We start from the raw sequence: 14,448 nt of genomic DNA, 5'->3' as shown, positions 1-14,448 counted from the left end.
TAGTACATTAGGTAGTATATCTAACCGGATAGGTACGAGATAGCATACGACTACGTACCTGAAAGATTTGGTCTGGCTGAATGTGGTAGTTGACCTAGAACAGTCGAAGCTAGTGTGGAGAGCGTTTCAGACACTCGACAGCCGAGGACTAGGTATGGAGTGGATAGGATGTTATTAACGTATGTACTTCGCATACCGATTAAAGGAGAATATCATGATGGTGCCTCTACGTGGGAGTGAGGGAAGAAAACAAACCGTGGGGGTTTATGTCATCGGGACATGTCAATGCAGCTAGCCGTGTAGGAGGCGTCTTCTTAGAGAGCCTGCCACAAAAGTCGACAAATGAAGTATGTTACTTGATATTCCCGTGATCTTTGCTCGTGAAGATTCTCAGGTGCCTTTCGACTTGAAACGGCGTCGGCATGGCAAGTTAATATAAATATGCAGAACCTATGCAGAACAGCCAAGTTTCAGTCTCAATGCTTTGATACAATAGCTCAGCAACACGCATAACCCCGACGACGACGTGTTCACCCGAAAAAGGCCTCGAAGCCCTATGTACCTAACATAGTGTACCTAGACACCCGCTTGTTATGTACATATGTAGGAGTCAGAGGGCTGACGGTGGTGTAGGATCTAGTGTATGAAGCATTGACATCGTCGATCATCATCTCAGGGGGAGAGCTAAGCATCGACCACGCACATCTGCGGAGGTTCCGAGGAATTGGATTAGACCTCAAGGAACCAATTATATCCCGTACGTACCTGTTTACGCACCTGTTGATTCTTGAGGCGTCTTAATCCGTACACACTAACGGCTTGACTAACTTTTTACTGGTCCGAGTTGTACCCTATTCAAGCCTGACTTTACGCTAGGGCTGACCAGGCGCATCTGTTTTAAAATTACCTGAAGATAGAGACACGGCCTGATGATGGGATTGAACATTTAAGGTTGATAATACACCTTCAGTGGCCGGCCGATGACGTCGGAGAATAAGAATAAACCCCTGACCCGGGACCGACGGGATCTTCTGGATTAGTCTGAAGGCCGATTTTGACATTAGCTGATTAGGTATCTGATGATTTAGCACCTTATTAGGCTTTAATATATTATAATATTTACCCCTGCAATAATACACTACTAGAAACTCTATTCAACCTACGGATGCGGCTGAGGTGTACGGATCCGTACCTATCCGAACATCTATTCCGTTAGGGAACAGGGTTACGCTGTATCTACAACCTAACGTCTATAGACTTTTATAGTCTTATTTAACGGGTTTGGTATTTTTATTTTCTCGTAACGCTATCGCTGACCCCGCTTGGGCAAAGAGACAAAAGAGGGTTTCTGTATTTCATCACTCATAATGATGACTATACGAACCTCGGCCTAGGTTTTAATAGATTTATGATTTCGAAGTAGTGATAGATTGCCGCTTAACAATATGTATTAGTCTCATCAAGAGAAGAGAATACATAAGACGCTTCTAGGCTTACTTCGTCGTCAAAAGCGGCAACTCCATGCTTTGATGATAAACAAGTTAAAAGTAGTAAATTGGGGAGGTTGGTGAGCTATCGTCTCTTTATCTGTTAGTTATGAAATTATAAGTATCGGAGTTCTGATATTAACTATTTCACGTGTACGCATTTCCTGCCGTTGATAGTATCACCATGCATGCGCCGTGTTATCAATACCCCTCCGGCCTAAAATCGGAATAAATGGATGCATCTCGGATTTGCATGCGGAGCGGTGGACAAATCTATCCTGAACAGGAAGGCCACCTAAGCCGGGACAGCTTCAAAGCGTCATAGAGTTTCGGCGATGAGACCTGGCTGAAAAAAGGAAAGCTCACCCTTGCTTAACTTTCAGGTCCGATTTTAAAATGCGTGTTTGAAGCTTACTTTGCATTGTTTGAATAAGTCCAAGGCAATTCTTCTCAATTGAAGCCATCGTGGTCGGGATTGGGACTAAGCCGATACCCCCGCACTGGGAAGCGCCGTAAAGTAGCTAAATATGCAGTATCATGACGCGAGATGCAGATCTACACCTTAGATTTGCTCTTAGGCGGCGTATCCCGGTTGAGAGATCTGCAACTCTGGCACCATCTTCAACCGATCTCTGTTCTTCTCGATGCCATGTGCGCAGCGTAACAAGGTCCACATTCCGCATTCCGAAAAGTTCGCAGGGACACCCAGAGATCAGGAGGGATTCTTATCGAAGTCGGTCACGAAGTCGGTCATGCGTAAGTGAGGGACACCTAAGCTATGTAAGTGTTGACTGTGCATTGTGCTGCATTAAATACTTCTGGGTGGTCACGCTCGTATGGTCACCTCATTCTTCACATCAATGATATTGTGGGGGAGGGGCGGTAAGTAAGCAAACCATTTACAACCGTAGCCTCTTGCTTCCGTGTCTCTGCCATAGATTATGCATAGTGAATCGTGATGGGTAGTATCATTGCCTTGAACTATGAGCGGTTCGATAACGGCAGCCTATAGAGGTATTTATAAAGTCGAATGGCATAGGTATTATTGTTTCCATAGATAGGTCTGGGTAAGCAATGAGGTAGGAAATAAATAAAAAATAAAAATAAAAATCGATTCACCGTCTCTTGCCGATTGGTATACTGTATGCCTGTATGCGTACGTATATTACACAAGCTTCAAGGCTTGCATTGTTAAGGCTTGCATTGTTTATAATGCCGCGTAGCCCCAAAAAGCTAAAGGTTCGGCAAACCAATGCGAGATGCAGATATGATCGGCTATTTACAGCCCCCCCGTATTGCTCACTCGAGGGGGGGTTGCAGATATAGTGCAATACACTAAGTCTGCACTAAGTCGAGTGATACGAGCAATTGAGCAATCACAGGAGATTCCGGCGTAAATAAAGTACGAGGCGTTCTGGAGACTATCCGACTTGAGATTCGGGCATCCGACAGTGTGGGGTGATTTACGCAACTTGGAAGTCTCACGAGATGCTTGGGATGCTTGGGTCTGAAGTGGTTCCTTTGCGACTCTCCGTCAACACCGAACAGCACGTACACCTCTCTGGTCTGTGAGCAACTCAACCCGCTTTCATGAAGAGAACCATGATCTGGATTGGTCTCGGTGCTGGCATCGCACACCACGTAGGCCTCGTACGGTCGCTCAAATCGCTCTTAATGTCCGACCGAATTCCGTTACAGAAATCGTGAGGCGATACCAAATATGTATGTGTGGTCTTCGATAGATTAACGGTAGGTTTTGCATAACTAGGTGCTAATGTGAGGATTGTTGAGTCAAGTTTATCAAGTGAAGAGTTGGGGTTTTTTCTTCTTTCGATATCTCATTTCTTATATTAAAATAAGGAAAAGAAAGTGAATTTAATGCTGTCAAATTCGAGGACGCCATTATACCTACTGTACATCAGTCTGACTGTACATATAGGTAGGTAGGTACCTAGGTAGGCAGGGTCGCTAGATAATCCGTAAGTAAATAGGTTAACGAGGCAAAGCGTAGTGTATGGAGTATATGAGAGCTAACGCGTGGCGCTACCATTAAACAGGACCAGTGGAAAATAACCACCGTGCTCATGCATATGCACGGCGAGTGGAAGAAATAAATAAAATGAATAAGCCTCCCAGCTCAGCTCGTGGTTTGTGCGCAGTCGGGAACAGTGGCATCTCGTATCTAAGTCCTCATTCTCAGGGGTCTCAGCTCGAGGAAATTCCTACATAGCTGGATACCTACAAATATACATATGAGAAATATTGCAATCCAAGACGTGCCGCAAAAAATTAGGTGAGATCCGAAATGAAACAAGAGGGTCTGGGATAAGCGAGAAGTCCTCTCGGTACCGTGGTATCGTGAATCCAAGAGGTTAGCAGGATTTGACTGACAACTGCAGTCGGCCAGTCAATAGGCGAGCGTTTTTCCTTTTTTTTTTATACTTAAAGCCTACGAATGTTAAGTGACGTTATCGACGTTACATAGTAACGACCTATTTAGGCCTTAATCCACCTTCCCAGTGTGGTAATTGTGACCAGTAAGTTCGGTGGTTGCTCTGTCGTTTGAAACTGCTAAACGGATCCAATAAACTGGATCTGCGAGTAACGCCACTTGATGTTTGGCCGGCAGAAAGAGCTCGAAGGGCTTAGCTTACATAGGCACTTACTGCATACACTAGTAGGCGGGCACCTATGTAGGTAAACTAGTGTAGATAGCTGGCCTCGAACATTAGTTGATAGATTTGGCCGAAACATCCTCTAAGCTCGAAAAGGTAGTCATTTATGTACTACCTACAGTATGTTAGGTATGTATTTTGGCACCCAATTTACACGGTCTGTACACGGTCTTCACGTATCTTGAATTTGAAGCTTCCGTTCAATCTCATTCGCTATTCCCGGAATTCCTCTTCGAAGCCCACCGCGTATTAGTTTCTTCGTTCCAAATTCATCTATTCCCAACTTTTGCTTCCTCCCTCCTCTTCTTTTTGTTTCCTCCGTCAACGATAGATTCGACGTTATTCTATTTTACTCTGTTTTTAACATCATTTCCGTTCGAAATCATTCGTTGCTTGAAGTCTTGAAGTCTTGCAGTCTTGAGGTTCAATACGGTAGCTTCCGATCGCTTCCCTTCGCTCGTTTCACAGGGACCCCCCGTTCATTCTTCGTCGTGGCTCACACCGTACCCCTGCTCTCGTACTCACATACTACATACCTACATACCTACACTCGCTATCTAATTCATGCCATATTCATAGGGACTTCTACTCTCAAGTTACATACCTACTTAGTACAAACAAACTGATTGCATTCGGAATTTACAGCGCACAGCCGCTCCGCATATCAAACCGATCCCTTCTTTTTTTTTTTTTGTCCTTTGTCTCTTGGCTGCGTGTGGCAGAGTTGGACTGAAAAAAGAAACAAACCACTCACCTTGATATCTACACTATTATCTACACTACCAAATCTACTATTCTATCTATTTCTTCCCCGGTCCCAATAGAGGCCTTTAACGTTTAATCCACTCGTCAACCCCGATCGGCCGTGGACTTGGCATCTGCGACCTGCAACTGCTGCAGTGCTCACGTATCCCAAGGCCCCATCCTAGGTCATCCCAGCTAACTGCCCAGTGCTGGATCCTAGCTTTCCCGGCCGCTACGTACCCAAAATCCGTTCCTTCCACCCATAACCCCTGTCTCTACACTAACTTTGTCTACCTGCCCTGCTTCGTACCCTGCTAGCCTGCCATCCACACAACACCACCCACTAAGGCCACCACAGTGTGTGCACCACTAACCTTTAAGGCCTATCTATCCCTTCCATCTCTTCTTCCTCGTCCCTTCGCTCGTATTTTCCCTCTTTTCTGAGACTTCGTCCGAATTGCACCGTGAGCCGTGCCTTCTTTCCGCCTCTCTTCTGAAGGCATCACAGCTCCACGATCACGTTGGCATTTGGCATTTGGCATTTCTGTTATTCTGTTACAGGTCTGCCTTTACAACTGGTCACCCTCCGGCGAATCCGCTTGCCTCAATTGGGAACTGCTTAGCTTGTCATGGCAATTCTCGCGAGCAACTCTTTCGGTTGCCTGTGACATTTCTGCTGTGAAATATCGGATTGCTTGACTGGCTATTCAAACTACGTTCGTTCGCTGGTGAGTCTACTTCCTTGTCTGTTGGTTGTAAATGAGATTTTGTAATGGTTTAATCACCTTTTAACAATTATTATAGTTACCTGCTAACAGTACTTCTTATTAGACCTCAAATATTGGATACCTTCGAACCATGTCTTTCACTACCCGATCCGTGGCTCTCGTAGGCCTAATGGCCTTCTTTAGCAAACTTAGCCATGCTCAATCCGTCCCTATTGCTTATTGCGCAAGCATCAACACGGCATCAACAACGGGCAGTATGTTTGGACGCATCTAACACAGTATCTTATACATTAGACTAACGTTTCCCAAGACAGCAGTATATACCAGTCTGACGGACTATGCCATGACTTCTGCGTAGCTAGCTTCGCCTTTGCTATTGTTCAAGATGAGGAGTGCTGGTGTAGCGATTATGTACCCGACGAGGCAACTCAGGTAGATACCGACGAGTGTGATACGGCATGTCCTGGCTACCCGTCTGATTTGTGCGGAGGTGATGGACTATGGGGATACATGTCTTTGAATAATGAGCCTTCGGGCACCAAGTCTGGGGGCTCCGCCTCTTCTACTAAAACGTCAGCTCCTGTAAGTCACCCAGTTTTGTTTTTCGTCTAAGGAATTAGTGCCTCTTCGAATCATATCGTCTGGGCTCTCATTTCTTCGCCGTGTCTTCGGTACAGTTGCTCCTTGTCGAGCTTAGGGGGGAATATTTGTTAAGACTTAGTCCGGCATCAGGACCCTACCACAAGGACTTTACAAAACACGGTCACTGTTACTCCAACAGTTCGCGCGACCACGGCCGTTCCTGTATGCTCTATGCTCTACTAATCCCAGATCCTTGTTTTTCATTTTATAAAGCCACTTGTTTTATCGGGAATATTGTACTCATTGATAACAGGATACATCGAAAACAACGGGAGATAGCTCTACAACCCCCACTACTCCAAGCGTATCTACAGTGACAGCGGGGGGTACTGTTAAGACTGTTACGATAATGCCCACAGTTACGAGTGATCCGGACGCCGCTACTTCACCGGATACCAGCTCAAGTGAAGTGCCATCGAATCAGCAGCATGGTCTCTCAACTGGTGCCGCAGTTGGCGTGGCAATTGGTGTATTTATTGCCGTGGGTATGGCTATAGGTATCGCTGTCTTCTTCTGGCTCCGCCGCAAAAGACGAGACCAAGGTGATGCTTTCGCAGACTCCCCCGGAAGTCAGCGTGGAAGTTCAGCAGGTATGATGAGCACGCCAACAACCGCAATGGCCTCGGTATGGGATGGCGATACCGCATCGGGAGGCCGGAGAAATAGTCGATTTATGCCGCACGATCCTCGCATGGACCCATTCGCAGCAAATATCTACAGCCGCGAGAATAAGAGCCAGGAGAGCATTAACACTCTTCAAGATAACCACGATTATTCGCGAAAAGTACTTCGAACCACGAATCCTGACCCGCCCGATGGCGAATAAGACTACATGGTCCAATTCTATGGATGGATTGGGAAGCCGCTTCAGAAACGGCTAATGACGTAGACGATCTCTTTCTGGTCGGGTTCACAATTGGACCATTGCATTGCATTTTCGAGATACCAGGCCGGCGTTTTCAGGAGAATGAGATTCTAGGACAAAGTTAAGGGGTTTCACGCACACATATACTTGGCATCGTAGTTAACGATGACACATTCAATTCTCAGTATGGATTTCGTTCTCTGGCTCGGTATATGAATATCCACCGCAAGGGGAGAAGGGTAGTTCACGGCAACTGCGATAGTTAGACCGGCATGCACGGCATATAAGCGCTCAGATGGATTTTGTTGGATCTCTGGACTCGATTGTAGGAGAAGTGGGCGGGGTGGCAGACAGCGTGGGTGGTAAGGGACGGCACTCGTAGTAAGGACGTACCGGCAGTACATACAGGAATAATAAAAAGGTCAATAAGCAATCGTCAATGGTTAATAGTTAGAAGGTTTAGAGCTACTCAAGGATGAGTAAGCCGGGCATATTTGGGAGTCAATATAAGAGATGTTGTTGATTTTCGCGTAACCTTATTTTGCTATGTGGTAAGCGTCTAGCGCTTAGTAGACGATAATCACCAGGCACATGTACCTAATTGGGATTGAGTCCAGGCTAGTACCTGGCATTAGTCAGGATAGACAGGTACTCTAAGAAGTAGTGTCCGGGTGATCCGGCTTGTAAGATAACTGTACAACTACGCAAGTACAAACAAAACTCTCGATCCTAATGAATGAATTGTCCAATCCTGCACTAATCCAGGGGTAATAATGCCTTTCTTCATTAGATGATAGATGAAAAATTTTAGTGTATGAATGCACTAATAGCGTACACGTCGGCACATCTAAATGAGGATTGTCGGCCCAGTCACAAGCCATTTACATCATCATGATGGCCGCCCGCCCAACGGCCCAATATAAAATAATAACGGTCAACTCATATTGGGGTTTGATGGCTGATTTGCAGTATAAATGGAGAAGGCTGGCCAAGTCAGAGATGTATGTATTTACCCCTCAGGTTACAAAGATAATGCAGAGTACGTAATCCGGAAAGAGATCAAAAAGAATCAAGCTCAATTTGGCAATATACAGGTTTCGGCTTATCCATATATATTCCGTATCTGTACATTAGGTTAGGTACCTATTAGTATGCAGCATTGACCCCCGCGGCCCCGGTCCAAGACCAGCCGCCTCAAACATTGGCATCCTGTTGGCGCGCGGCATTGCATGCCGATCAGAATCGATGGGCACAACAACGTCGACTCTAGAAGGTTTCTACTCTTTGATAGGTCTCATCATTTATCATGGGATCTAACTACATCTGGAACACGTGGACATGTATGGGGTATGAACCAGGACTACTGTATTAGAATATGGAAATACCCGTAAGACGGACACGCGTTTTTGGCCTGCTCCATAATTGTTATGAAGATTACATACACTAATCCGTACATAGCAGCATGAGTTGTCCTCCTGTCGGCCGAGATGCGTCCAGAACAATCCCGACGGGTGACCGTGCAGCATCATGTATACATCCAGCCCTATCCTTAAACACCCATTCCACTTTCGGGACTGTCAATATAAAAAGGATGACGACGCTTCAAACAAAACAAAAAATCGGTGTTTTCAGCCACCCCCTTAAAGCATCAAAGCTTCAGGCGTCGAGACCCTTATTTTAAGAATACGAGGCTAATATACGGAATACAAAATAGCCTAATAAATCACCATATTGGTTACGTCTTTAAAGACTTCAATGCTGTCTGTGCCTTTGGTCTCAGACTCGGGATAGTTAGCTCTACCTATATGCCGTATGGTTCGTTTCGACGAGGTCGGTTCGCGTTGCCGAATAAATATCTAATCAATCTTACCCAACCCGCTTCTCGGCCGGCTTTCTATTAAGAAGCCCGACTCCGACATAAACTCCGAACGGCACCCCTTTAGAGGACCTGTTATCTCGAGTCACTTTACAGATTCGTTTTCCTCTTACATATTTGCCATCACGAGTAGCACCCATAAGACATGGGAAACACGACGCTGTTTTGCTAGGAACTCTAAACCTCAACTACGGAGGCTAGTGACTATACGTGCAGAGCATTGTTTATTCCAGATGTGACCTCATCCTACATTCTATAAATATCGAACTCGGTGCTGGACACATGATCCTAATTATTTAGTAGAATGAGTCTAGGATGTTAGAGAGCAGATGAAAGATGATCTTTATCCTATGCAAGATACTCGCAGTACCAAGTAGGTATCCCGCTGTGAAAAGGGGCTACATGCCAGTACCTACTTGGTAACGAGTTCTATTTCGCTTTAATTATACTTCCTTGCGTTATAAATAAGGACAAATATTTGTATCAATCAATAGGAGTGGTTCTTTAATCTACTCTGGATAGTTCTTTCATTTTCATAGTTGTATCTTCTAACCTATCATCTAATCGTGCCATTGTAAAGAAGAACTGCTCTTTCTATTATGAGCCATAACCCGAAGCGATAGCTAGTTCTCGAATACATATGGGCAAGTACAACCATTTCTATACATAACTAAGATAAAAGTTTGGGAAGTTTGGAGTCCCTGAATATCGAAGACTCGGACCATGAGATGGTGGGCTAGTATCGGCCCAGAGGTCGATGTAGAATCAAGACTTATCAAATTTTCTTATAACTCGCATGGCATTTGAAAATAGTAAAATCATGTAAATTTATTGTCACTCTTATACGAGTTATCCACGCTAGCCAGGCGAGTTGCGTTTAGCAAGAAATAGGGGTAGGACCCGGGACCAGTTAGGCCACTCAGGCCAACTCCCGCCGAATTCCGGGTCATCGTTAAAGATTTTGAACCAAACGTCCCCGTCTCCTACAAAGGCTTTGGCAGTCTCTCCTTCCGGAACCTTCGCCATGTAGAACTGAAGAGGTCCAGGATGCGTAACATTGCCGTCTGCTCCGAAGCCCACCGTGTTGCCAGCCTTGACGGACATGGTTTCGGGGCTCCCTTTACCTGGCTCAAGCTCAAAATATCTGAGGTCTGTCGATGAGACGTTGAAAAGCGGGCCATGGTCGTGAACGCCAAAGTTGGTAGTCTTGCGGACATAACTATAGAAGATTCAATGATCTCTTAGCTCTAATCTGCTTATAGGACGGATAAAGTTACGTTCAGTCCTCCTCAGTAACACCATTATAGATGAGTCTAGGGAATGTGTCTACTTGGGGTTAGTGAGGACCTCACAATGAGGATGTTGGAAAAGTACAATGAGCATGCACAACTGAGGCGAGTGCAAGGGCTACAACGCCGTCGGCCTTCATGGTGAATAGTGATTCAATTGTCTGCCTTTTAACCTGTTCACTTATTTAATATGTACAGAGCCGTGAGACCTACATAATCTGCTCAATATGAGAGTTCCTAATAAGGACAAGATAGAAAAGGGTTGTCCGTCATCCATTAGTCGAAAGTATAATACAATATACGCTTATGGCTACTTTAGCCGTATAGCCGCACCAATCAACCTCTTAGCCTTCACAACTTAAGCTTTAACAAACAGCTTATTTAGAACTATGTTAATCGTCAGAGAGTGTAGTATATGGAGAGCTATACGGAGAGCCTCAAAATACATTCACAAAGTCGTTCTAACTTGAAAGCATTAGGTAGTGAATATCGCTTGGTTGAGGGTTAACTTACCTAGATATATTCTTTCTGGACCGTTTCTTCCCGGAATTATTCGTCGTCTTAATAGAGCGATGCTTAGATATAACAGGACGTAGCCCTTTGATTCTATTATTACGCAAGCCTATGCTTCGTTATCTTCATTGTTTAGTAGGGCTATTGACGGGCATGTTCTTGCCTTTCACCACTTGCCACTGTCGTCAGTAGCCCTGCGAGTGTAATACCTATTAAGGAATTGGTAACCTTTAGCACAACTCCTCACGATCTCCCGCGGCAACAAGCCTTCCACCTTAAAACCTGGGCTACTGAAGGACTTTCTGCACTGCATTTCACTTCTAGTCCTTCCTTCTTATCTCATATGAGTCATAGATACTTGAAGCCACAATTTCCTTTCTTTCCCGCAATATTCTGTGTACTTGATATGCGGGTCTGTGGTTTCTTTCTTCAGTTAATTTTAACCACCTTCAAGCTTCATAGCCCCCATCATCCATCAACATCATAGGGAAGTTTCAACAGGCGAACGAGGTCCAGTCGATGACAATACAACAATGGCACCCGGATCTACCACCATGTCTCGAGCTCGTCTCTATTTGACGGTTCCCTGCGATTCTGAAGGCAGCGATGCAGAAGCTCCCACCGAGGCCCCATGCCAACTTTCCATCGAGCGACTATTCGAGAGCTTGCCAAATCCAGCGACCAATGACAGATACCCCGACCAGGAGCAAGATCGCCAGTACAACAGAGCTCTCTGGCTGTTCCTGGAAGAAGAAAAAGGGCCGGCCGAGCATGACAACGAGTGCCAACGGCTCAAGGCAGTTGCTAACAACGTATTGAGAAGCAAGAACCCCCATGGTGTTCGCGTCGCGTTTATCGATGGTATTGCACCTATGGCTATAGACATGTCCAAATACGATGCCGAATCAGCCAAGTCACGATACCTTGCACAATGCAAGTGGATACTGCAGGGGAGAAAGGACCACGATGCTTACGACGAGAACTTATCAGATCCGGACCCAGATGAAGACAGCGACGTAGAATACTCCCAACTCCCTAAGAAACTCACCACGCAGAAAACATGTGCCTACTGTAACCGCGAAGGGCGCCAATTCTGTTGCAAAGATTGCGTGGAGGCAGACGGTTCTCACGTGATCTTCGGGACTGGTTACTGTCGTAGGAGATGCGAGGTGCTCGATAAGGAGGACCACAAGCCCATCTGTTCCATGCGCCAGCGTTTTGTGCGAAGTGTGCGCCTTATGAGACTCATTCTCCTGATCATAGAGAATCGGCAGACCAACCTCTCCCTAGAGGCTTCTTACGAGCGCGACGGCATGATATTCTTGAAAGAGAAGCCTCGCCACTTCGCGGCCATGCGAGGAGACAACTTGCTCGGCGAATTCGACGAGGATTCCGTGCAAGAGAAACACATAAAGGCGGCCCTACAAGATCAGTATCTCCCGGACTTGCCCTTCATGATGTTGAGTTCGACTCAGCGATGGCTTTGGAAAGGTAAGCTTTCTCTCTTACACGTCAGCGGGGTGCTAATTACGGATAGGTCTCGTCGAGAACATTGAACAATACACCATCTTGGTCAAGAATGCTCATCGTCCCATCGTCCGCCATACCATACACGATACCCTCGAGTCCAGCATGTTGCGGCCTCATACCGTCTTTCGCGTCACTCTACGCACCGGAGAGCAGTTTGCGGTGGATTACGCGGCAGACCGATTCGGCTGGTCTGGACCTATCACGCTTTGGGATCACTTTGCGGTACATCGAGTGAAACGAGTGATTAGAATAACGTTCCCGGGAGCTTACGAGCGGGATCCGGCAACGATGGTACCAGCTTACCTCCCCTCGAAGAAGAAGGCTTATCTGCATACTATGTTCCTGCGTCTGGTCCAGACCGAAGTGAGCCAGCTTCTACGGGGAGCACATCCAGATGTATCGTTCGACAATGCCCTCAGCCCATCGATTACCGATCCGGTCTGGGAAGATATCAAGGAGAATTTCATAGAATATACCCGACTACTCTGTGATAGCGGATTCACAAAAAGGTTGATCACCGCTTTGCGTATTAAATGCCGAACATATCTCAACGCCAACTTCGAGGAGTGCGTCGAGCACCACGACAAAGATTCCGAACGCCTGGCGAATGTCTGGTTTGACGAGGACCGGGTCGCGTGGGTTAAGACTAATATCCCGGATGACATTGGAGTCTTGAAGAACGTATGGAATGATTGGCTATCTCACCACGGTGTTCGTTTCAAGAATCCTGTGCCTTCTCCTATCGAGATTGAGGACGGTGCTTCAGTTTTTGAGGAGTAGGTCAAGGGATAGTGTACCTCTTTTAGGACGTCATGTTTCGACGTTATGGATTCAGGGGGGAGGCGGTATAACGATAATTCTGTATAGGTGAATACCTAGGAATACCTAGGTGAATATCTAGGTAACCACCTTGGCATAGGAGATAATCGGCTTTGCTCTTTGTTGCATGGCCGCAGTTGTTAGTCCCGGAATAATTGGCTGTTGCAATAGTGTATGTGTACTACAGAACCTGTCATTATGGAGTGTTTGCTACCTAGCTTAATACCTAGCTTAATACCTTTGATTGAATGAAAATATATGCAGTAAAGGAGTTACGGTTGACCAGACTAACAACTGTGCCAAAATGAAAAAAGTTATGCGAACTTAGCTTAAAAGGGTAGTTAGCCACAGGTTAGTGCAATTAGCTCGATTTATTACGGTACTTCGCATTTTATATAGGAAAAATGAATCATTTTTTATAAATACATACCTTATAGCGTTATATATTATATGCTTTAAAAGGGTATGCTTACTTTCAAGATCAACCAATTAACTTAAAGGATTCAATTGTCAATTCAATTCGATTCAATTCGCATCAATTTCAACTACCACATCTACACATTGAAATAACTTTACAATTTCAATAGTCACGACGTTATAATTGGTATCGTTTGATAGCTTCAATTGATGCGAAAATAATAATTCAAGTGGCATGCTTATACGTCGTGTCCTTATACCATTATAATGTAAATGAAAAAAGCCTTATTCGAGGAGACGGGCAGACGGGTATAGGTCTTTAGGAGGATGAATAGTAGCGCGGCACTAAGTCTGAGTATGGCTATTAGCACGTGATACCCTTTGAGATGATTGTTTTTAAAAGACTTCAAAGATCTTAATGATAATACATTATATAAGCATGCAACCTGTATCATTATTTTCGCATCAATTAAGGCTATTAAATGGTACCAATTATAATGTTGTAATTGCTAGAATCGTAAAGTTATTTGAACGTGTAAATGTGGTAGTTGAAAATTAAATTGAATAATACTGGTTAAATCAATATGCCTATTACAATAAGCCATAATAAGGCTTGGAAGTATACATTTAATATTTTCTAAATTGTGACAAGTGACCTCCTACCAACTTTAGTTTAGTCTGCGATTACTTTTTTCATTTTGGCACAGTTGTTAGTCTGGTCAACCGTAGGAGTACCTATGCTTGATATACGATATTGACTTATACACTACGAACTGTATCGTCCCTCACTTAAAGTCAATTTTGAGATGACTTAGGTACCTAGGTATTTGTCATATTTCCTCATTCCCTGATTCCTTTGGGAG

At 45.0% G+C, this 14,448-nt stretch overlaps 3 protein-coding genes across 3 annotated transcripts; 2 read left to right on the top strand and 1 right to left on the bottom strand.

Annotated features, from left to right (window-relative positions):
* The first annotated feature begins 5,611 nt into the window (after window positions 1–5,611).
* On the top strand, window positions 5,612–7,670 carry F5Y00DRAFT_238713 (uncharacterized protein). Its single transcript, XM_048007995.1, has 3 exons — window positions 5,612–5,888; window positions 5,945–6,216; window positions 6,530–7,670. The coding sequence occupies exons 1-3, from the start codon at window positions 5,765–5,767 to the stop codon at window positions 7,100–7,102; spliced, it is 969 nt and encodes a 322-aa protein (XP_047864203.1). The 5' UTR covers window positions 5,612–5,764; the 3' UTR covers window positions 7,103–7,670.
* A 2,205-nt stretch (window positions 7,671–9,875) lies between these two features.
* On the bottom strand, window positions 9,876–10,446 carry F5Y00DRAFT_262659 (uncharacterized protein; the record flags this gene model as incomplete). Its single annotated transcript, XM_048011419.1, has 2 exons — window positions 9,876–10,236; window positions 10,370–10,446. The coding sequence occupies 2 exons, from the start codon at window positions 10,444–10,446 to the stop codon at window positions 9,876–9,878; spliced, it is 438 nt and encodes a 145-aa protein (XP_047864202.1).
* Window positions 10,447–11,352: 906 nt separating this feature from the next.
* F5Y00DRAFT_270247 (uncharacterized protein) lies at window positions 11,353–13,334 on the top strand (the record flags this gene model as incomplete). Its single annotated transcript, XM_048012590.1, has 2 exons — window positions 11,353–12,310; window positions 12,357–13,334. 2 exons carry the CDS (start codon window positions 11,353–11,355, stop codon window positions 13,127–13,129), a joined length of 1,731 nt encoding a protein of 576 aa, XP_047864201.1. The 3' UTR covers window positions 13,130–13,334.
* Window positions 13,335–14,448: the final 1,114 nt, after the last annotated feature.

This window comes from Daldinia vernicosa, assembly GCF_022497035.1.
Source record: "Daldinia vernicosa strain CBS 139.73 unplaced genomic scaffold F5Y00scaffold_27, whole genome shotgun sequence".
In the NCBI taxonomy this organism is placed as follows: Eukaryota; Fungi; Ascomycota; class Sordariomycetes; order Xylariales; family Hypoxylaceae; genus Daldinia; species Daldinia vernicosa.
The sequence above is the reverse complement of the archived record's forward strand: the minus strand, read 5'-3'. Positions and strand labels throughout refer to the sequence as shown.

What these genes read in the sequence shown, in the direction of transcription:
- F5Y00DRAFT_238713 (XM_048007995.1), top strand. Translation starts at nt 5,765, where the DNA reads ATGTCTTTCACTACCCGATCCGTGGCTCTCGTAGGCCTAATGGCCTTC. An exon ending in CACGGCATCAACAACGGGCA is followed by an intron (nt 5,889 to 5,944) that starts GTATGTTTGGAC and finishes ACGTTTCCCAAG; the next exon opens with ACAGCAGTATATACCAGTCT. An exon ending in CTACTAAAACGTCAGCTCCT is followed by an intron (nt 6,217 to 6,529) that starts GTAAGTCACCCA and finishes CATTGATAACAG; the next exon opens with GATACATCGAAAACAACGGG.